Genomic DNA, 21,708 nt, shown 5'->3' on the forward strand with positions numbered 1-21,708 from the left:
GCCACCTCTGCGGCACGGACAGCAGCAGCCGCAAGGCGCCCCTAAGCCGAGCCCGGCAGGTGCGCTCGATCCCGTCATCTGCCGCCCGGCGAGGCGGCGCCGGCTGCGGCCAGAGAGACCCCCGCAAGTCCTCGCCCAGGCCGTGCCTCAGGCAGAGCCCCCGCCCGCCGCGGTCCGGGTGGGGCCGTTCGCATCCGCCCCCGCACGGCGCTCCCGGGGCGGCTGCTCGCAGTGTCGAGCCGGGCCGGTGCCTCCGCACGGATCGCTGGACACGGCACCGGCACCGGCGGTGGGCGAGCAGCCCCTGCCGGCGGCCCCAGCGGAGCGCGGCCCGAGGAGGCCCATCCGGCGGGCAGGGGAGACTCGGCCGGAGGCGGCGGGAAGCCTGGGGCGGGCGGTGACCTCACCTCTGCGCCTCTGGCCGCGCCCGCTACCGCCCCGTCCCCCGGGGCGTTGGGCAGGGAGGCCGCAGGCGAGACGCGGCGGCCAGTCCTGGAGCATTTCGGGGAGCAAGGTCTGCCCGATCACCCAGGTCCACGTGCCGTGTGCCAGGGAGACGCATCCCTGGAATGAGCGGCATAGATAGCCCAGGTGCAGGAGAAGGACCTCAGCAGTGCCGCACCGTGCTCGGGGAAGTCTCCGGACTCGACCCTGGCGCTGAACTGTCACTTACACATTAACTTGTGTAAAATGGAGAAACACAAGCTGAGCATTATATTTTCGAAATCCGAATCAATCTTTAAAAAAGTACTGGGAAATTTGATAATTACACAACGATAAAATCCAGTAGTTTACAGGAGTCCTGTCTACTTTTGGAGACAGATCTGATAGCTGAATCATTCCTACAACAAAATACAATGTTACCATTTGAACGAGTTCCATGGTGGGATACTTTTTTCTATTGTCAAAGGCAATAAGTTACAGACCTTTTTTTTCCCTGTGAGTATTAGAGAATTTAAACATACAATGCATTTATTGCTGGGGAGAAGGTAGCATTAAATGCATATGGCAACACCTTTACATTTCATTATTACACTTCAAATTGTAGCATAGCCAACACAGTTCCCTTTCAAAGCCAAAGATGTGTATCTCCAAGGGGATGTATCCTTGATAAGAGCTACGTCACACCAATTTCCTGCAAAGACATATAACAGTGTCATCAGGTACTTCCCAATCATGTGTAAATATTAAAAAATAGTAGACTGAAGCCTCAAACACCGTTTGTGAACCAAATAATTTTTTCAATTTTGAAAATCTCTTCCCTGGATACATTGATTCAGTTCACATATCAAATGCATATATAATTACACAGTACATAAAAGGGCTACTTTCCTAAATCACTGCAAAATGTAACCTTCATGTGGAAATAATTTTGATGTGCTCTTTAAACACTCCTCTGCCTTCCCACAATAAGGGTGGCTCTCCACTTTCCCTCCTTAGAACCGAGGTTTCCCTTTTGAACTTACAGTATGGTTTGAGATAGCACCTTGTTAACATTCATGATTAATGATGAGTTGTATCTCCACAGGGCTGTATCCCTGACAAGGGATTCTCTGGGGAGGTCTCTTTGAAGGGGCTTCCGACAGTGATAAATGAGGGCAACATCCATGGGAACATTCACGCTGTCCCCATAGGCATGTAGGACAGAGTGGACAGAAGTCTGAATCACCTTTTGTGGATCAACTATCATCTTCCTGGGATTGAAAACATCTTTCCTGTCAGGCTCTCTGTGAACATGCTGTAATATGTTAACACCTGGCACAGTATTCCAGGACGAGATGTTGAACATGGGAGTAGAGATGGTTTCTGGGAAGATATGGTTCTCAAAGAGGAAAATGCCAGTCCCTGGATTTTGTTCCTGAAGGCTGCTCATCATTGTTTTCCAGTTTGGATGCTTAAGAGGAAGAATTATTTCATCAGCATCATTAAGAACCACAAACTTGCTCCTTTGCATGTTACGGTATACACAGTCATTTAGAGCTGTGATTTGTCCGTAGTAGCCAATGTCTTTTGCATCCATAGAAAAGTGCCATTTAGAGGAAACCTTGAGGTGTGAGTTTATCGGCCAGGGAATTATCTCTACAGTTCCTTCTTCTATGTAAAACTTCAAGACTTTCTCCATCAGATGGCTGCAGTTGTTCTTATAGATCACCACTTTCTGTGCTCCAAGAATCTTGTACATTTCCAGACTCTGTATGAACTGCAAGACATTGTTGTAGTTTCCAAACATGGCAGAGATGCACACAGTGAAGTCAACAGAAAAGGGCTCAGGCTTGCGGTTTTTAATTTCAAACCTTGGCAGCTGGTCAATATTTCCATGTGCAAACGGATGAATTGATACATGCGTTGGATCACAGTTTTCAGGTTCCAAACAAACTATATCTGCTGCACCATAAGGGAATCCAAATCTATCTGAGTGAACATCAATTTTTGCATTTGACACATAGATCTTTCCATTGGGCTGACAGCAGAACCAGCAGTATAGTTGTTTCACATCTTCGTGGTGAACAATCCCAATCACACGAGTGACTTTGCTTTCTCTGTCATCAAAGTATGGGGATATAATAAAAGTTTTGTTATCTTTTAATGGTGTTATTGCATTTTGAGCAATTTTCCCCCTACAAAGCCGACCTGCTGGACTGGCAGTTGTTGCCTGGGGGAAGATTTTTCTAGTTATTGTATTCGGTAGCTGAAGATCTTTCCAGTAGCAGATTAAAATGCTGGCAAAAATAAGAATACATGCAACAACAGCACATATATGTTTTTTTCCACAGTGTATCATTGCTGAATTTCACAATTTGCAAATTAATAGACTTTCATACTCAGTCTTCAATTCACTTTCTCTAAAACAAAACAAACACACAAAAAATGCACTTTTAGTGATTTGTCAAAAAGGAGTAATGTTTTGTATGGACCTGTACTCTCTTAAATACCACTGTTACTGTTTTGATACCTCAAAATCTAGTATGAAGAGCTGACTTTTCATAAAGGTTTGGAAAAAAGTGAGAGATTCTCTTACACCTTCTCATTCCGAGCTTTGTTATATTTTACTCTACAATTGGGCGAAGTGCAACAGGTTCAGCTGTTTTGATATATAGTAATGGTAATATAGTGTAATTTGAATCACTTTGAGGCCGAGAAGAAACTTTATATTTGAGAGAACCCACATTCTTTATCATTTGATGTTCTGAGAAGTATGTAAAACTGGAGAATTATCTTTTCCCCTGTTCTTCCTAAAAAGGTGCTGTGAACACAAACTGCATCTGTATGAGTGATCCTGTCACAGTCTCTCAGTGTCCTGATTACCAAGTCACAATGAAAATGTTTTTTGGAGCCTAGTAGGATCCTATGGTATTCAACACTGTCTAGGATCTTTTCATTTGATAAGGCAACTGAGATTACGTAAGCGTAAACTGCTTTTGCTACTAGAGATGCTAAGTCTCAGACCACAGTTCTAAACTGGCAGTTGATTTCAGTAGGACTGAGAAGCTCTTGGAGGTGCTGCTGGACAAGAAGCTTGACGTGACCTGGCAATGTGCACTAGCAGCCCAGAAAGCCTGTGTCCTAGATTGCATCGAAAGTACATTCTCCCTCTCTGCTCTGCTCTCATGAAAGCCCACCTGGAGAACTGCATCCAGCTCTGGGGTCCTCAGCATAAAAAGGATTGAGGAAGGTAGAGAAAACCAGAGCATCATGACAGAAACTTTTCTGTGGAGGATGATTTACTGCATAGGAGATGGGACAAATTTACTAAAGGGGGAGATGAAACAAAGTGATAATAAAGTTCTAATGTCTGTCATGATTTTTTGCAGAAATACAGGATCTAGGTTTGTTCGTTTGTTTCTTTGTTTTTATACAGATGCTAAGTGCAAAAAATCATTACACTGTTCTGGTGAAATATGTTTTCAATCATCAGTCTTACAGCAGGAAGCAATATGCCTTGAATAATTCTTGTTAAATTAGGCCTGGGAAACTTACAGGAAAATTGCATTCTTAAGATTTAAGAAATAGTAGAAAACTAGTAGTGTCTTCCTGCAATAAAGACCAAATCTTAAAATATGCTTTACCTTTTGGAACACCACTACTGTCTAGCCAATATAAAGAGAGCAATTCCTGTATATACCTCTGCACAGAAGTCTTCATCTTAGTTTTATGTACAAGTTATGCAAAGCAGGAAGTTCACTAAAATGTTCCCTTGTCCCTCACGTCTCCTAGGTGAAGCAATCTCCTGCTCCTTTTTGAACTATGTACAAACAAACTTTTGCTATTGTTTCTCTTTGTATGTATACCTTACCCAATTTAGGCAATATAAATTCATCCCAATAACTTGTTTTCAAACAATCAATCGGTAGTTTTAGCATGCCAACAGCATTATTATCCACTTGATCTGGAAAAAAGTAGACTAGCATTCAAATTAGAAACCAGGGGCTTTGTAGGGCATGAAAGGTGACTGTGAGTAAAACTTTACAGACAGGGACACTAAAGAAACAAGTAAGTCCTTTTTACACAGGAACTTAGAAGTCTATACAAACTACAGAGACATGCAGAGATCCATATACTCTGTTTAAATAATCTACTCATCAAATAACTGTTTAATTTCTGGTAAGCTCCAGTGGTTACTGAGCACCATCCCATTTCTGTCTTTCATTTTGACCTGTTTAAAGGGATATTAGGTGATACACAAATTTTCCAAGAAAGGGATGGCATCAGTTCCCAAATATGAAATATGATTTTGGGTTCAGGTTTGTGCCACTTCTTTTGGAATCCACAGGCTGCAACCATTAGCTGATATCAACTGAACCAGGTGATTAAAACACTAAGTTTCTCTTTTTTCAGATGGGATGGGATCTTTAAAAAATGCAGCATTTCAACTATTGTCACAGCAATAATTTCTCACCAGAAATAGCCACTGTCATTCTGAAAAAGGATTATACACGAGGACTTAAGAGAGACTTATTGTACTGCTTTGTACTTCCTTTGTTCAGACGAACATATATTGTCAAAGCCTCACTTCATATAGGATGGCATTCCAGTAAGGAACAAACGAGCACTGTTTCCACTTGTCTGATATCGCTGTGGTCTCTGTTACCGAAGAAAATATTTTCTGTGTTCAGAAACTGAAAACTATATCTCCTCTTCAAAAGAGGAATTTTAAAACACGTTAGCCACTCCGGACCTTCTCTGTTTGCTTAGGTTACTTGCAGTACAGAGAAGAAACCGGAAGACAGTGTTTAACTGCAAGGTGTGTTATATGAACAAAGTTTGAGAAACTTATTCATACACCAAAAAAAGAACTTTGCTTTTAACAACTGTTGTAGTGAAGTTTTATAAAACACTGTCACCCATTTTGCCTGGCATAGTTAAGACAACAGTGCGGCATTTTTCAGTTACATAAAGTGAAAAAAAATGGAGTTTGTGTTTGTTATGTGCAGTCTTGATATTTCACCAGAACGCACAAAATCATGCACTTCTGAACATCAGAGGAATCAAACGATAGTATATTTACTCACAGTTTCAAGCCTCATTGTGTAGTACTTCATGCTTTCCAGTGCTCCAATTCTGCTTCCACTGAAATGAGAGACCTCACAACCTTGCGTGTTCCCCATCTGCTTCCTCTACAATTGTACTAATGCTTTTGACTGTCTGTGGGGAAACCCCGTGACTCTGTTAACTTCCTGTACAGCAAATTAGTTTGCTTTCTGTTTCTGTCATTTTCTCAGGATAAACAAATTTGACTTGGAGATTTCTCTGATCAGGATTTAAACATTTTCCATTAGATCAACTGTAAGCTCATGTGTTTCATCTTAAATAGCCCCTTGTGTTTTTCAGAGGAGCTTTTGGTAAACTTAGTCCTGCCAAGATTATCTCTTTAGCTTTATAATGATAAAATCAATACAAAATTGTGTACACAGTTATGAGACCAGAAAATAAAATTTCGTATTTAATCACATCAAATTAATCTAGCACAGCAGGTGTTTGAAATAGTAGATAGATATAATTTGAGTCAACACTTGCTTGGCCGGTGGACCTGTATTAATAGCCAACATAAACACTAACTTAAATGAAGGTGCAGACTGGGTGAGCAGACATGCAAAAGAATAGAAATATTTATTTTTTGGGGGGGAGCAAGCTGGATTTGTCTGCTTTATTAGCTATTTAGAGAGAAAACCTCTCAATTTCTCTTTTTAGGACTCACGGGGAAGAAACTGGTGGGGAAGAGGCCTCAAAAACCAGGACCCACTCTCTTGGTACTGTGGCAAGGAGAGCAGGACTGGCCATGGCCATGGCCACAGCCAACTCCCTTCCCTCCCCCAGAACCCAAGACCACCCAACAAGTCTGTGGGATGAGAGAGGTCTGAGGCCAAGCCAAGAAGCTGATCCTCAGGGTCCCCAGGGGACAATGCAAAACCACAACTGAGACAACCTGCTGTCAGGGCCTGGACCCCAGGGTCTGTGGGGCATGAGCCTTAAAGGGCAGATCTCAGGTAGGGGCTGAGGGCCCAGAGCCGAGCTTAAATGGAATCCTGGGCCCATGGAGGGTGTGCCAGATGGGCTGGTCAGGGCCATTATGGCAATCAGTACCCACAGGGCCCTGACAGAATGCTTTAAAAAGGTATTTTTCAACTGAGGTGCAAAACCTCAACATATATGCTTATAATAAAGGCCAGTTACTTAGAAAAAAGAATATCAGAAAACCAACAAACCACCAATACTATGAAAAACCAAAAAATTATTAGAAAAAGTCTTTCGCCTTTAAGACTTCACATTTACTTTCACAAACCTGTGCCACAACGCCAGAGCTGCATCAATTTGCCCTGGGCACCATTGCATATGGATTTTCCAGAGGGCTTGTGTTCATGCCTGGACTCCTCCTTTTCTAAAGCAACTGCGTCACCTCATAGATGGAGGTTACTCCAAACTTCTGTACTCACCTTTGACTTCCAGTTTCTTTATTGAAATTTCCATTCTAAGAAGGCTCTTCTCCTGGCCCCTATTGTGATATCAGGAGTTTACTAAGCTGAGGGAAGAGCAGAAGTCAGCAAGAGGTGTCTCAGTCTGATTCTTTGTGACTCAGTATAAATAACTGGAGCCAAAAATCAGGTCACTGCCAATTGGACTTCGTACCAATATGTCCCTCATTCCTGGCACAGCTTTCCTTGGTGGCTACATTAATCGTTAATTAACTAGAGAGAGGGGAATGTTTGGCCACATTAAAAAACATCCCGAAGTACACTGACAAGTTTCCAGTGTTTCTGTGGAAACAGAAAGTTCACTGAGAATTTCTGTTTGTTCTGCCTAGTAAAAGGTGAAAGAGAAACAATAAAGTTCAGACACAGGTAAGAAAGGAGACCAAAGGGTTCACTTAAAAACACAAAGAATTACTTGGGCCATTTACCTTAAAGCATAGGCAAAGAAATTAGCTCATGAGAAAGATTTACAAAATAATAACTGAAAAATAAAAACATCAATGCCCCCTCCCCTGCAGCTTTAAGGCCCTTTCTTCTCTTGTTCCCCCTTCTCTCAGTTAAAAAATTCAGCAAATTTAGAAAAGTTTTAAATTCAAACATAATCATCATTTCGTGATCTTGGAGCCCTACACCCCTCACAGTGCATGCCAAAGTCAGCAGTTCAGCATAAGCCCAAGAGTGAATTGTGTTCAAACGTGTCTATGTGTGTCCCACATCACCTCTCTTTTTCCATAAATATATGCAGGGAAAAAAAAAAAGCCCATAAAAACTCACCTTCAGGATTCGAAAATCAAGTCTCCTCAGCAGTTACGAATGCACCCTCTTGGAGGCTGGTAGGTGAAATAAAAACTATTCCCTCCCCTTCTCCCCGTTGTTGAAAGAATTAAAACAATTGCACTGCTAAACAATGCAGACAGGACTAGTTGGACTTCCAAGTATGCTGTACTTGAAAGCAGCAAAGAACACCTCGTAATCTAAAAGGAAGTGTTGTTTTGTGGGTTTTTTTGAAACCTTCGCCTTCCTGCACCAGCTAGTTGCCCCTTTCCTTGCTTTCCATTTTTTGTCTCTTTGCCCTGCAAGAGAGTATGACATTATGTTCAACAAGTTATATATTCATTGTATTCATGTCAGACAGGCTCAATTTTGCAGTTTTGTATTATTACAAGAAAGGGTAACCATTTGTTACAAATAACTTTCAGCATTTCCAGGGCTCTGGGGTGTTCCTTTTTGTTCAGAAATTATTTTATTTTATAAGGACAGTGGTGTCAATTAACAAATTATACTTAAAATAGCTTACCTAGCTGGTTATTTGCTACTTTTATTCTGTAGAATTTGATGGATTTTTCTCTATATGTATGTGAGAAGAAATCTATTTGTTTTCTGACCTTGCTTGTTTGCTTTATATTCAGTTACAACATGCTTGCAAACCCAAAGCATGGATTGTCTGAAGCAAGTAATCATTGGAACACACCCTAACCCTAACCCAACCCCCACTCCAGCCTATTCTTCCTTGAAGCTGAAAAGCTGATTTCTGGCAGAAAGAACATGGCTATAGATGAAGTCCAGAAATATAAAAGATACTTCCTCCAATTCATTACTATCTGCACTTCCTTAGCACAACTGTGTTTTAATTGACGCAAAATGGGTGTTTTCATCCTTCCTAATGTGCTTATCTGACTTGCTCTTACCTCTGAGGTCTATTGAGACATGTGAACTTTGACTTTTTTTTTTTCCCTTCACAGCCCCCCAAGGAAAGGTCTGGTATATTCTCCAAATTTGATAAACAAATCTCCAGAGTAATAGGTCACAGCTATAGAAATACCGCAACACCATTATCAATTTCAGAAGAAAAATAAATGCAATTTACCAGTGCCATTCCTTGCACACCTAAGCACAGCCTGGCATCTAACATAGGAACAAAGTTATTTGATATTTCCTTTTGGTTTTTCTCTCCCAGGTTACAAGACAAGAGGCTTGGACATAATGACCATTTCATAAGCTCTTCAGTACTCATCTTTGGGTGTTGTATGACAAAAGTATGTTACCTTATAGTGAAAACTGCAATGCAGAAAGTAGTCCTCTCTCCCCCCTGCAATTTGACTCCATAACAATGTCAGTCTTGGATATTGTGACTGTTGGTTTTCCTTTCTAACTTTTTTCCCTTCTTTCCTTTGTGTATTTTCTATCCTGTTACCTATGGGAAGGAGAATAATTCCAATCAATTTTTCCATTTTAACTGATGCTATTAGTGAAAAGAACCATTTGGTAAATATGAGACACACTTATTAATGCTTCCTTGATAAAATATTTACAATTAAACACTGGAGATGACCTGGAGGAAAATTGTCTAGATCCAACTTATTTTTAAGACTACAAGTAATAAAAGAGTCTTTAAACACTCTTCCCGTTTCTGGGGTATAACAGGAAAAAGAGTCCATTTTAGCGAAAGGATATAAGCTTTCTTTTTCAGCTGTAAAAATAGCAACTTTATATTAGTTTATTTTGCTCTCATCTTCACATTAGGTAACATTTAATTTCTCTCTCAGGCAAATGAAATTATGTTTCTGCAGAAATTAAAGGACCTTCATTGCCAGTCATAATACGGAGCTTATTTACCTTGAATATGGAATAAAATTACAGAATGGTTTGAGTTGGATAACATAGTCAAAGTCCCCTACCATGGGCAGGCACACCTTCCACTAGATCAGGTTGCTCAGAGTCCCATCCAACCTGACCTCGAACACTTCCAGGGATGGGCGAGCCACCACCTCTCTGGCCAACCAACCCAGTTTTTCACTGTCCTCATCACAAAAAGTTTCTTCCTTATATCGAGTCTGAATCAACCTTCTAGTTTTAAACCATTATCCCTTCTCTTATCACTACAGGCCCTACTAAAAAGTCTGTCCCCATCCTTCTTATAAGCCCCCTTGAAGTACTTGAAAGGTGGTAATAAGGTCTCCTTGGTGCCTTCTCTTCTCCAGGCTAAACAATTCCAACTGTCTCAGCCTTTCCTTACAGCAGAGGTGCTCCAGCCCTAGGATAATTTTTGTGGCTCTTCTCTGGACCCGCTGCAGCAGGTCCATGTCTTTCCTATACCAAGGACTCCAGAGCTGGAGGCAGCACTGCAAGTGGGGTCTCACCTGAGCAGGGCAGAGAGGCAGAATCCTCTCCTCACCTGCTGCCCATGCTGTGGGATCAGCCCAGCACACGGGGTGTTTCTGGGTGCCAGCACACGTGGCTGGGGCATGTCCAGCCTCTTACCCACCAGCACCCTTAAGTCCTCCCCAGGGTTGCTCTCAGTCTGTTCATCAGAAATATGTCAGCCTCAGCCACTGCTTGAGCTCGTCCAGGTCCCTCTGGATGGCCCCGTCCCTCAGATGTGTCACTGCATCCTCAGCTTGATGTGATCTGCAAATTTGCTGAGTTTAAGTGCCAAAAAATTTAGGTTTGTCTCTGCTTCTTTGGACTTTCCAAATCCCACTTGAAGAAACTGAAAATTTGGAGGGTTTTTCAATTTTATCTCAGAAATTTTGATTCTGCTGTATTTATACTATTAAATGGCTACACACTATGCACTATAAAATCTGTTACGCTGTATTACCATCCATTCACAAATAAAACAATTGCTACCTTTGAGCTAAAATGTTCCTTCTGTACCTCTACTATTCTTTTTCTGAATATTTTATTGTTAACAGCATACATACTCTGCACATTTTTAAACTTACAACCAAATCCAACTGCTGTTGAAGTAAACGAATTTTTTTTACATTAAAGTATTTAATTAAGGAAACAATCATTATCAATGTAACAAACTGAAAAACACAGCAACTTGATACAAGACTGAGGTAACAAAATACTTTGCCAAAAACCTAGATTCCATTGTCAGGGTTCTTATGGGTGAGACAGTTCACAAGAACTATAGAAAGAATTCTTTACACAAATGGCATGCAGTGGACTGCTAGAAAATACAGCCAAAAATAGTGCAGCAGTTTTCACACAAAACAAACAAAAATGTTGAAATTGGTTTACATTATAATGTGACAAGTAAGTCGCAATTTGAAAACCAGTTTCTTTGCCTCGTTTTAGTGCTATTTGGAAAAACATGCATTTTGGCACTGAATTACATAAAAATTGCACGTTAAATAAAATAATATTACCTACAGTTTTTATATCTTCACAATTCTGAAAACAGTAATTATGACATAATGTTTACTTTTACATAACTATTGCAGTTATTCCCTCTTTGATGGAGGAAAACTTGTATGGTTTGTGGTATTTTTTGTGCAAATGCTGTAATAATCAGTCCTGATAGGCAATATAGTGTATTTCAATAGCAGCTTTCAATTAACCATAAAAGTACCAGATAACAGCAAATGGTACCAAATGACACCATAAAATCTCTAATCAGCAGCGGCAGACCTTTTCATTCTTAAAAAGTAATTTAAAGTTGGTTTAAGATGGTTTAGTAGTATTCCTACACCGTCATCAATCTGAATGTTTTAATACTGTGCAGCAATTTCACAACTGTGCTATACTGAAAACATTAACTGGACTATCGTGTAAAACTATTATTTGCTACATTCATCTTTCTTCTGTATAATCCTTTTTACATTCAAATGGCAGTCGTGTGAGGAAATTCAAGGTACTTTTGACATATTTCCAAATTACAAGGTTCTGAGTACGATCTGAGTTTGAATATTGAGTCGGACTGAAGGGTTTAATTTTTCCACAGTTTCATCTTCTGACAGTGACAAATGACCGAGTATAAGAATCATTGCTAAATACTGCCTTTCATTCATGCCACACTGTTTGGTGGCCCATCATAGTTTGAGCCAAAGCTGCTTCCTTTCTAGTTGGGAATCTGTTTTACAAGCAAGTGAAAATGGACACTTTTGTAACTTCTCCAGCAAGCTCCATGGCTTGTAATTTTGAGTAGAAGTGTATTTCTGAAGGCTAGAACACTCTACCTCTTGTACATACAATAACATATGTAACACTTCAGAGACCCTTAAATTCTAAAAGCCATTAAATTCTAAGCGAGTACAGGTTCATTCTATTGCTACCATATCAGTCAGCAGTTACTGTTCTTTCCAAGGAGGCTTGTTAAACATAACTGAAAATTGTTACAACATCCATTAGTTTATTTCCATTGCAATATGCTGGAAAAAATCTCACAAGCCCTCATTGTGTTCACTTCCACATTAGAAATGCATAAGTATTTACATGCTTCTAATGTATGTGTACACTTTACGCTAATAAGTGTTTGATTTTAAATTTAGCTTATATTGAAGACAGATCAGGTCATTCCCTTTTAAGGGGAAAGGGCTACTAGTAACTTAAAAAAACCCTCTTAACTTGAACAGTTCTGTTTTGGTTCACGTGTCATCATTTTGGTCACTGTTCTGCACTGTTCAAACGCTATGAATACTGACAGCACACATGACACATGGTCATAGGTGGCACAGTCATTAAAAAGGCTATGCACGTGAGTAATCTCATTGATAACTAATCACAAAAGTCCATAGGTGCAGAATAATTCAAGCCATATCATATTCTTACAATCTGAAGTCATTTACTGGTGACAGGATATTACCGCATTCAAAAGCTTCTACATCATCTCTAATGGCATTCGATGTTCTGCCCCTGCAGATACCTAGTTCAAAGTTGTCTTAACTTAGCAAAAAAAGAGAAAAAATGGTATAGACATATTTTGCATTCTCACTCTTTTCACACATCATCGGAACTATCAAATAAACTTTGTCCACTTTACATACACTTTCACATGTCCCAGGATCTAAGTGCAGTTGTCATCAGAAACTGATTTTCTTGAAAAGCTGGTATGTATTAGGCTTTCAGGATTGTAACATGAACTCTTAAAAGAACAGAACTTTTAACCTACATTTAACAGTACAGGTATTGCAGTTGTTGTTGTTTTTAGAGAAGTTTCAAAACAAAAATTTAGAAAATCATGCAAGTCCACAGAATACATCCTGCTAGTGCCAGGGAGCTTGTTCCGTTCACTTAAACTAACTTCCGCGTTGTTCCTGGTTTGTAAGCTACAGGCTTGGCTTGCCAATTTCTCCTCTATGCAATCTTGGGAAACTCAGAAGAGGTTTCTGGTGATTGATGAAGTCTGAATACTGATGCCTCATGGCAAAAGAATTTCAAACAGAAGAAGTGATGAACTTACCATACGAACAGAGACAGATTCTGAGTGCAGGAGTGCGAGGGCACAGCAGGGACACAGTGATGTCAGGACAGTTCCTTCAGAGAAGGCTCAGGTGTATGCTTTTTCTTTTTTTGTTCTCTGGACACCGATGGGGAGGTTTCTTTGTATTTTCTCCATTGTCAGACAGTCTTCCCTAGCTTTCACTGCCATCAGGATTTCATAATAGCAGTACCCTCTGCCAGTACTAATATCCTAAAATTGCAACTGGAATTGAGTGGAGCCAAGTCATCCATAGAAAGACAGAGCAGGAACAATGATATGGAATCATTCTGAGGACCTTGGGCCACGTGATACATAACATCTGATTACCTGCCTCCCTACCAAGGTATTTAAGAAGAACAACATTCAGACTGAATTAAAAAAGCCAAACTTGTAAGCAACTACGCCTTTAGTAAGAGAATGAAAGACAAACTTTAGCACAATGCAAATTTAAACAGCCTTATATCCATTGTTAGGGCATTTCTGAGTAAAATAACTGAATAAAACCAAATCCAGCTGTCCTATGCCAAAATACATTTTTCCCAAATAGCTCAAATGTGAACAGCACAATTGTCCAGAGATTTGATACAAAATTTGAGGCAGCCACTTTGCCAAGCAACTCAGTGCACTTAGATTATAAAAATGTTGTTCCACAATTTTCTATTCTAATTGACACTTTGCAGCAAGTTAACACTGTCAGTCATTCTGTGCATTAGAAAGAATTGAAACCCAACATGGGCCAAATATTCTTCAGTCACACAAAGCAGCTTAACAATAAAAAGAACCATTTAAAAAAGAATAGGCAGAAGATACGATGCTCAGTTTGTGGTCAAATATCAGTTCATGCAGTCTCTGACCACAAATAGTTGAGGGCTCTAGAATCCTGCAGGAGTCAGGATTAATCTTCTGTCCACCTAACTTGTCTGCTTTCACTCAGTGCATAAGACTATATCTGGTCCTAGGGACAACATTCACTTTCTGCTTTTAAAAGCTATGCCAGAATCAAGTTACATAGGAAAGTGCTGACATATTTGTGGCTGGCTCATGTCAGGAAAACCATCCTCCTCTTCCTCCTCAGAGAACAATAACCTGTTTCTTCAGTTTGGCACTTGAAGTCGCGCCAGGTAGGAGAGCAAATTATTCAAATGACATTAGATTAGCGGGTACCTGGAAGAGAATGTAAATTACTCATAGAATCATAAAGTTTGAGACAGACTGCTAAGATCATCAAGTCCATCCTAGAATAGTTCCACTGTCCATGCGAAAGCCCCTTCTGAAGAAGAGATGTTACCTTGCTTGAAGCAATTGAGAGTAGAAGTTTTATGCTGTTAAGGAAACCAAACCTATAGCGAGACCTGCACAAATCCTGATTTGATGGGAATTCTGTAATTTTAAATAATTATGTTTGTCCCCACAGAACTGTGTGTGCACAGAGATTGAAAAGAGGTACCTTTTCTAATAAGGATTTTCTGTAAAACATGAAAAAGTGGGTAGAAATAAGTTTCACAACCTTACCTGAGGCTTGTTGCTTTTGCACGCATCATCCAAATGCTTATGCCATAATATTGCATGAAACCTTGAGCCAGTCTGGAACTTGTAAACATTGCCTACAAAAATAAGAAAATCAAAGGCTCTAAATTTGCAGACAGGTACTTCCACAGGATTCTGATTTCTGTGCAGAAGCCAAAGTCCTGAAGTAAACTGTTAAATTAATTTGCATCTCAAATGCTCAGATATGATGCTGTTCATATAACAGAGCCCATGTGAGGCATGTTTATCCAACAATCCTTGTCGAAGCAAGTATGAGAACCATATATAGTCTCACAGGCAGAAAGGCCAAATTATAGCCACAGAAAGGACGACTTAGGTCACATCTAATTTAAGCCTGGCTTTCTTCTCATTAAGACTTCTTAGGAAGTTTTTCTTATTTCTAAACTTAGCTTTCTTCAATGTCCTCACGCAAATTGTTTCCTGCAATCATGCACTTCATACAGTAGATGCAAATCCATATCCAGCACCAAAGCCGAAAACATGAAAAGTGAAAGAAGTCTCAAAAATCTGTAAGTAACCACTCGAAGTGCAATATAACTGCAGGGGGCTACCTAGTCTTTTGAAGTTTTTCAAGTTTAATCATGAGAAAAGAGTTATGGCACCTCAAAATTAATTATTAAAAAGTATTTAATAATTACTTAAAAGGCTTATTTTGGTAAATGGTTTGATATTTTAATTGGCCCTAATGTAAGTCAAGATTTGATACTGACTGATTTTAAGGAAGCTATTCAGAAACTTGGAGATGAGAGTATGTGGACACACGGACATGCTGCAATCTTTTTCACTGGTTGGGGAATTTCTGCAAAACTTGCAGAAATCTGTCAAGATAAAGCAATACCTCTGTAGGCACTACAGAAGCACCACAGCCTATTGTAGAAATATGTTCAATTTAATTTGTACCCTCCCTTGAAAATTCTATATTGAAAATCTCCATCTTCAGTATTTTAAATAAGTGCAACTGCAAGTTCTGTAACCTACAAACTCATTAAGAGACACTAATCTACTTCCTGTCACAGAAATTAAAGCAGACAATGTCCATCCTGCAATATCTACCTTTGTCAGGGTTATTTAGCTGGAAAATATCAGGATGCTCTGGGTCGTCAGGCAGTGCCACCATCCAGCCCACAATGGAGACCTTTTTCCCAGGTGTAGATTTATACTGGAAGAGACAGACAAGTCAATCACAGTTGAGACTGTAGCAGGGATTAACTTTTGACTGTAAAAGTTGTGCAAACATACGCTTTAGCCCAGAACAGAAAGTACACTTCCAACACCCTTCCAGATCTGCTTATGCATATCCAATTCTGGGGTTTAGAATAAATTTAAAGCTTACGTGTTTTCTTTCAGTGCCTCTTAAAGATTTTGCTCCAAAGTACAGAAGAGTTGATCCTGAAAGCATAACCCAGTATCTAGTCCATGAGGAGAGCTGAATCAGAAAGGAAAAAAAATGAGGAAAAACTCTGCATATCTCTAACATCTCAAAAATCGATTCACAAGCAAGTCCCAGTGCTACCAAAGGTAATTTCAGAAGCAAGGAATGGAGAGTTAGATAAAGAGTGTCTTCTGGTGTAAATCAGCCCAGCTACCTAAATTTGGATGGCTGGCTGTGAATACAATCCATCTAAGCTGGGTATCTCATAAAAGCATCAGGACCGATTGTTTCAGAGCAAAATAGTGTGTTGCCTTCTACTGGACAGATCTCAGACTTTTGATCAATAAAATTTATTGAGATGACAACTCAGCAATTCTTCAAATCTTTTAGCTCTGAACAGAAGAGTTGCATGTAAAACATATCAATCAACTCTACAGAAAACAAAAAAATTACCAAATGCACAGAACTAGAACCATGCGAAACCCACGAATTTAGATTAAGTATGAATTGCCATGACTTTTGTGCTATGGGTGGGTGCCCTGCAGCCTTTCCATTTCAATGCGATACCACAGAAGTACCACAGTATACTGTAGAAATATGTTCAATTGCATTTGTACTCTTCTTTGAAAATTCTGTATTGAAGATCTCCCTCTTTAGTCTTTTATGAGACTGCCACTGCAAGTTCTGTAATCCACAAACTCATTAACAGAGATTACCTTATTTCCTGTCACAGAAATACACTGCAGACAAAGTAGACAATGCCCATACTGCAACATTTACCTTTGTCAGGGTTATTTAGCTGGAAAATATCAGGATGCTCCAGGTCGTCAGGCAGTGCCACAAGATTTATTTTTGCCCTCACAACAATACCTGCTGGTTACACAGCTGCTCATCCCTGCCCTGCTCTTACAGCCAGAGACATGACTTGCAAATGAAATGCAGGGAGAAGCAAAACTGCTGCAGATCAAATGACACACAAAGGTTACAACCTTGTTATAACCTGGTTGTAACTTTGATCAGAAAATTACTTTACAATTGATAAAAACATTGTTTTGCATGTTATCAAGCTGCAGGTTTAATCTAATCCTGAAAATTAAACCAGCCACTACTGAATTAGAATCATAGGAAAAATTATAATTAGAATCACTTACAGTAGGTTTCTTGCCTTCTTTGAGCAGTGTTTTTCTTTTTAATGGCCCTTCCATGGTAATGACTCCTGTGGAACCACCTGCTGTGCAGCTGCAGGTGCCTGTTGGGCTGAAAAGACAAAACATTGTTCTGTGTATTTGAGGAAATAAGGACAAGAAGTAAGCAATATAATTTAGCTCTAAATATATCTGTCCTGCACTGCATTACATATATTATATCATCTGACACTTGACTCTGGAATATTTTCCTAACCTAGCTATCAAATAGGAACCAGGATTTTTGCAAAATAGCAAATCAACAAAAGGTTCTATTCTGGGGGCTTAGATATGAAAAAAAAATAGAATAAGTACTGAAGCCCAAAGTCAAAGGCAAAACAAGCAATTTTCTTTTTTTATTCCAGTAAATTACAGAAATTATCTGGATTTCTGAAAATTTACAGTTTAAAATTTTGTTAATAGGAGCTCCCACAAATGTAACTTTAAATCAAATTAAACTACCTTGGCTAATTGGAAAACTACATATAAAAATGCCAAATAATTCACTGTACAGTGATTAACATATTTTTTTGCTTTTCCAGGATGAACACAGAGCTTCCCACATACAACAGTGAGAAAGAGCTACAACGGAAGAGCCCAAGTACAGGCAAAGTTCAAAATGCAAACAGTCATTAACAATGTCTCAACTAAACACTGATTGGTTTGTGATGATCCGTCAGAATTATCTGTGCTAACCTCTCTTCACTGCCATGGAATCTCAACACTTATGTTCTCATATGCACCGATGAGGTTTATCAGAGCCAACTAAATCATGTCTAATAATGAATACAAGGAAAAGGACGGGTATGATCTACCTTTCAGCTGTGAAAGAAAACTATTCTGTCCCCAAATGAGTATGAGCACATGCTGGTGCAGGTGACATACATAATCGTCCCTAGACAAGCACAGCCCTTCCAGCTGGCAGGGGCATCTTCCCCCATTGCACAGACCCGCCTGCTCTGTGCTAATGTGCATTCTGGCCAGTTCTGCATTTCTGATGGAGGCAGTAGAAGATCCCAGAACTGGAAGAATGAACACAAGCATTAGAATTGCCTGATGGTGGACAAACATAAGAAATGTATTTTAGGGAATAATTCTTCTTTGTGGATTTATTAGGGTTTCACATTTTTATCTCCTTACATTTATATTTCTAGCCTGTATATGTTTTTGAAACAAATCTACCATGGTCATGTTAAGAGAGTATTTTCCAGAAGCAGGTATAATAGCTTAAATACCATTCCAAAATGTATTCCTTTACTAATTTATAATGTATGTGTTTTTATTCCTGTCTAACTTCTAACTTGTGCTGCTATCAGACGTTACTGGCTCAGGTAAAGCAGGTGTAATTACATTTACACATTATATCAATATTTCTACAATGGCTGAAGCAAACTAATTTATACAAAATAAAATTTGACTGCATTTAAACTCCAACTAAATCACAGTGTTTGCAGAATACTGTTTCAGGGCCCTATTTTCTTTACTGTTCATACATACACCTTCATCTCCCATTGCCACAGAATTTACCAAGTCCAGGTCTGGTATGGATGCAAACAATGATTTTTATCCTTCAAACTACCTACAATTTTCCATGTCACCTCTCTTTGGTCTGTAAATGGATTACTTGCTCCTGAAAAGTCCATGTCTTAATGACTAGCAACATTGGGAGTGCCTGCTACATATGCCATTGCAGATATTCTCTCTCTTACTCAGGGTCCAAGGTAACACCTCTTTACTGTACAAAATAAACACTTCATACTATAGATTTCTGACACAAATAGATGCTATGGGTAGCTGTCCTGCAAATCAGGAAATAGATTGTGAGAAAAGGTCAAAAAAGTATCCTAACATCTCTGTAAGAGGCAGAGATGGCCTTCATGACAAACCTGCTTCTGTAATGTCATAACCCCCTAAATAAAGCCTAGTTTTCTGCAAAACAGAATCCAGACATAATGAGTTAAATCAATAGCTACATAATGAGTTAAATCAATAGCAAAACTGAATTTCATCTGAATGGGCCATATACCTGCTTTAGCATTAACAGGAATTTTTACAAGCAGGAAGGGGAGACTCCTGTGAGGTGTTACGGTCATACAAAGATATCTGGACACAAAATACATTATGCTTCTAGGAAAGCGTAGAGACCCAAATGGATTTAGCACCATACACGGAGCAAGGCAGAACCCGAACTGTACCTGTAGACACAGCTTCGACTTCTAGGAGAATTCCGGATCGGTACCTTCCAGTTAGGACCCAGTGTGGCATATAAACGACCCCTGTTTGTGAATGCAAATATCTGATGAGGGAAATTCTAGTCTGCGACTTCAACAATTAGGGTTTGGTAAACATGACAGAGATAGCTTCCAATCTTTTCAGGTCCACGGGAAGAAAAACACAAAACCTTTACAGTGCTTTATTTTAAAAAGTTTGCCATTGTTTTCCTAACTATAATAATTTGATAAAAATAACTATTGATTTAGGGCTTACCTATGTCAGGGACCATTTGTGAATTTCTTAGCTAAGTCTGCAGAGTGCTCAGTGAGTGTACATGAAGACTAACTCACCTTTCAAGCCCTGACGGCAGCTCCTCACTAAATTCTGAGCTTTCACTGCTATCTAGAAAGAGAGTAGTACAGAGAAGGAGTAAGAAAACCACCCATGGGAAAATACAAAGCCAATGTATATGGATCACCAGAATACTCTTTATATAGTACCATGGAATTGCTTACTCAAGTCATGTTTTGAAGTGTTTAGAGTTCATGGTAAAATCTTTAGCTGGAAGAGGCTTAACATGAGCCTCCCCATTTACAATATCTCACTGATAACTCGCATTACTGCTGTGTTTAAATACCAGACATCTACATGATGCTTTAATTTTCATTTTGCTGTTTTTCCTTCAGAAGCTGAGCACTTCAGGAACATAAAATCCAGTTCCTTTGTAAGACAACATCTGTAAGTTGATTAAAGTTATTAGACATTATATCATTGTTTGTTTTCAATAAGCAAGCACACCTGTAATAGAGGATATGTTAGCTGTATGCTGCTGCTAGGAGTCATGACAAATAAATATGATGGCATTCATTGCAACAGTTCCTGCTTCTCCTCCAATCCTATGACCAATTTGTCCCTCCTTTCCTGGCACAACCATTTAGCTCACAGTTTTAATTTGTCCAGGACTGATTTTCTAATGCTCAGTTTTAGCACAGTGAGTTGTGCCTGTATTTCAGAAGAGCAAAGATCATCTCAGTGTCTAACTCTTGGTCAAGTAATGTTCTATCTTTCAGAGTCTATTTCCTATTCTAGAAATAACCTGAGTCACTTAAAAAGTGGCTTTCTCATGCTTAGAATAGATTCTTGATCACTGTTGCTATTATAATAATTGTTTTATTAATTATGATATCATAATGTGTGCATTTTACATTTCTTCTGAAGTCTCAGAGAGCACAACTAAACTACTCTCCCATCTTCTAAAACATATAGTTAAAATTAAAGTTTTCTTTGTGAAAAGGCAGGTTTCAAAATATATATCATCCTGCTTTTTCCCTGGTGAAGTCTGACAAACACTTTGTGTCACAAACCAAGCATCTACAAAACCATCCCTCCTTCATGTCACTTTTACCAAAAACATCAGTGGGCAACTGAAGAAAGCTGGGGTAATGTCAACAGCTATCTGGGCAGCAGTTCTGATCTACCTTCTTCCATGAAAGCAACCAGTCTTTGCATGGTTGCTAATGACCTTCCTAATTCCCTACTTTTGGGTATCCCTGTGAGTCTCCAGCGCCCTGGGACAGGGTAGGGGTGCCGGTACCTCTGGAGAGGCCGTTGGCCAGGCGCACGCTGGGCGCGTGTCCGCGCGCGGGGCTGTGACACTCCAGGACACTGTCATCCAGCAGGTGCCGCGGCCGCTCCGTCGGGAAGGTGGCGCTTTTGCTCTCCACGACACTCAGCTGACACATCATACTGGAACAGGGAGGAAGAGAAGAACATGAAACCCCTCTTATGTCATCCAACAGCCACCCGTGGCTCACAGTATTTCCACTCAGCCTCTGCCTCATCAGCAGGATATTAACAAGCAGGCAATTAAATGGTACCATTTACTGTACAGATGCTCCTTGACTACCAATACAAGTTTCAGATTTTACTGCTCTTTGTCAATAACAATTATTAAATTTCTGCAGCTGGGAAGTTTTAAGTTTTTTGACTCCTCTCTGTACAAAACCCGAACACCCTTGGTGGCAGCAGAAGTAGAAAAAGGAGAATCCAGCTAAGTCACTGCTTGGTGGTCTTTCACTAAGCTGAACTAACACACCATTGCTCCGTGACCTGGGACAAGTCACATGAACTTCTCTTCCCCTAACCCCTTTAATTGTGAAATTTGGTAGATGCTGAAACCTTAACTGGGGAGCAGGTGCTCTCACTTAGCTA

At 39.8% G+C, this 21,708-nt stretch overlaps 2 protein-coding genes across 11 annotated transcripts in view; both read right to left on the reverse strand.

Moving 5' to 3' along the window:
• LOC127480068 (uncharacterized) overlaps positions 1–7,081 on the reverse strand; it is a 41,394-nt gene extending 34,313 nt beyond the window's left edge. For 4 of the 7 annotated variants that reach the window (XR_007907755.1, XR_007907754.1, XM_051807784.1 and 1 more), the window contains exons 1-2: positions 6,933–7,081; positions 1,467–2,843 (exon numbers count right to left, since the gene is read on the reverse strand). Coding sequence is in view for 4 of the 7 variants with exons in the window: in XM_051807784.1 (XP_051663744.1) it covers positions 1,467–2,782 (1,316 nt within the window). In the remaining 3 variants the exon portion in view is untranslated. The other 3 variants (XM_051807785.1, XR_007907756.1, XM_051807782.1) reach the window with 3 other exon arrangements.
• The window catches only part of RALGPS1 (Ral GEF with PH domain and SH3 binding motif 1), an 80,564-nt gene continuing 65,788 nt past the window's right edge, over positions 6,933–21,708 (reverse strand). For 2 of the 4 annotated variants that reach the window (XM_051807762.1, XM_051807764.1), the window contains 8 exons: positions 21,092–21,243; positions 19,848–19,899; positions 19,479–19,559; positions 17,251–17,356; positions 16,061–16,153; positions 15,781–15,886; positions 14,692–14,783; positions 10,386–14,343 (listed from right to left, as the gene is read on the reverse strand). In XM_051807762.1, coding sequence (XP_051663722.1) covers positions 14,314–14,343; positions 14,692–14,783; positions 15,781–15,886; positions 16,061–16,153; positions 17,251–17,356; positions 19,479–19,559; positions 19,848–19,899; positions 21,092–21,243 — 712 coding nt within the window. In that variant the 3' untranslated portion in view covers positions 10,386–14,313. Of the gene's footprint in view, positions 7,019–7,742; positions 9,163–10,385; positions 14,344–14,691; positions 14,784–15,780; positions 15,887–16,060; positions 16,154–17,250; positions 17,357–19,478; positions 19,560–19,847; positions 19,900–21,091; positions 21,244–21,708 lie in introns of those variants that run through there. The other 2 variants (XR_007907752.1, XR_007907753.1) reach the window with 2 other exon arrangements.

The sequence above is a fragment of the Manacus candei genome, unplaced genomic scaffold (assembly GCF_025592945.1).
Source record: "Manacus candei isolate 608988 ecotype Guabito, Panama unplaced genomic scaffold, ASM2559294v1 h1tg000071l, whole genome shotgun sequence".
Lineage (NCBI taxonomy): Eukaryota > Metazoa > Chordata > Aves > Passeriformes > Pipridae > Manacus > Manacus candei.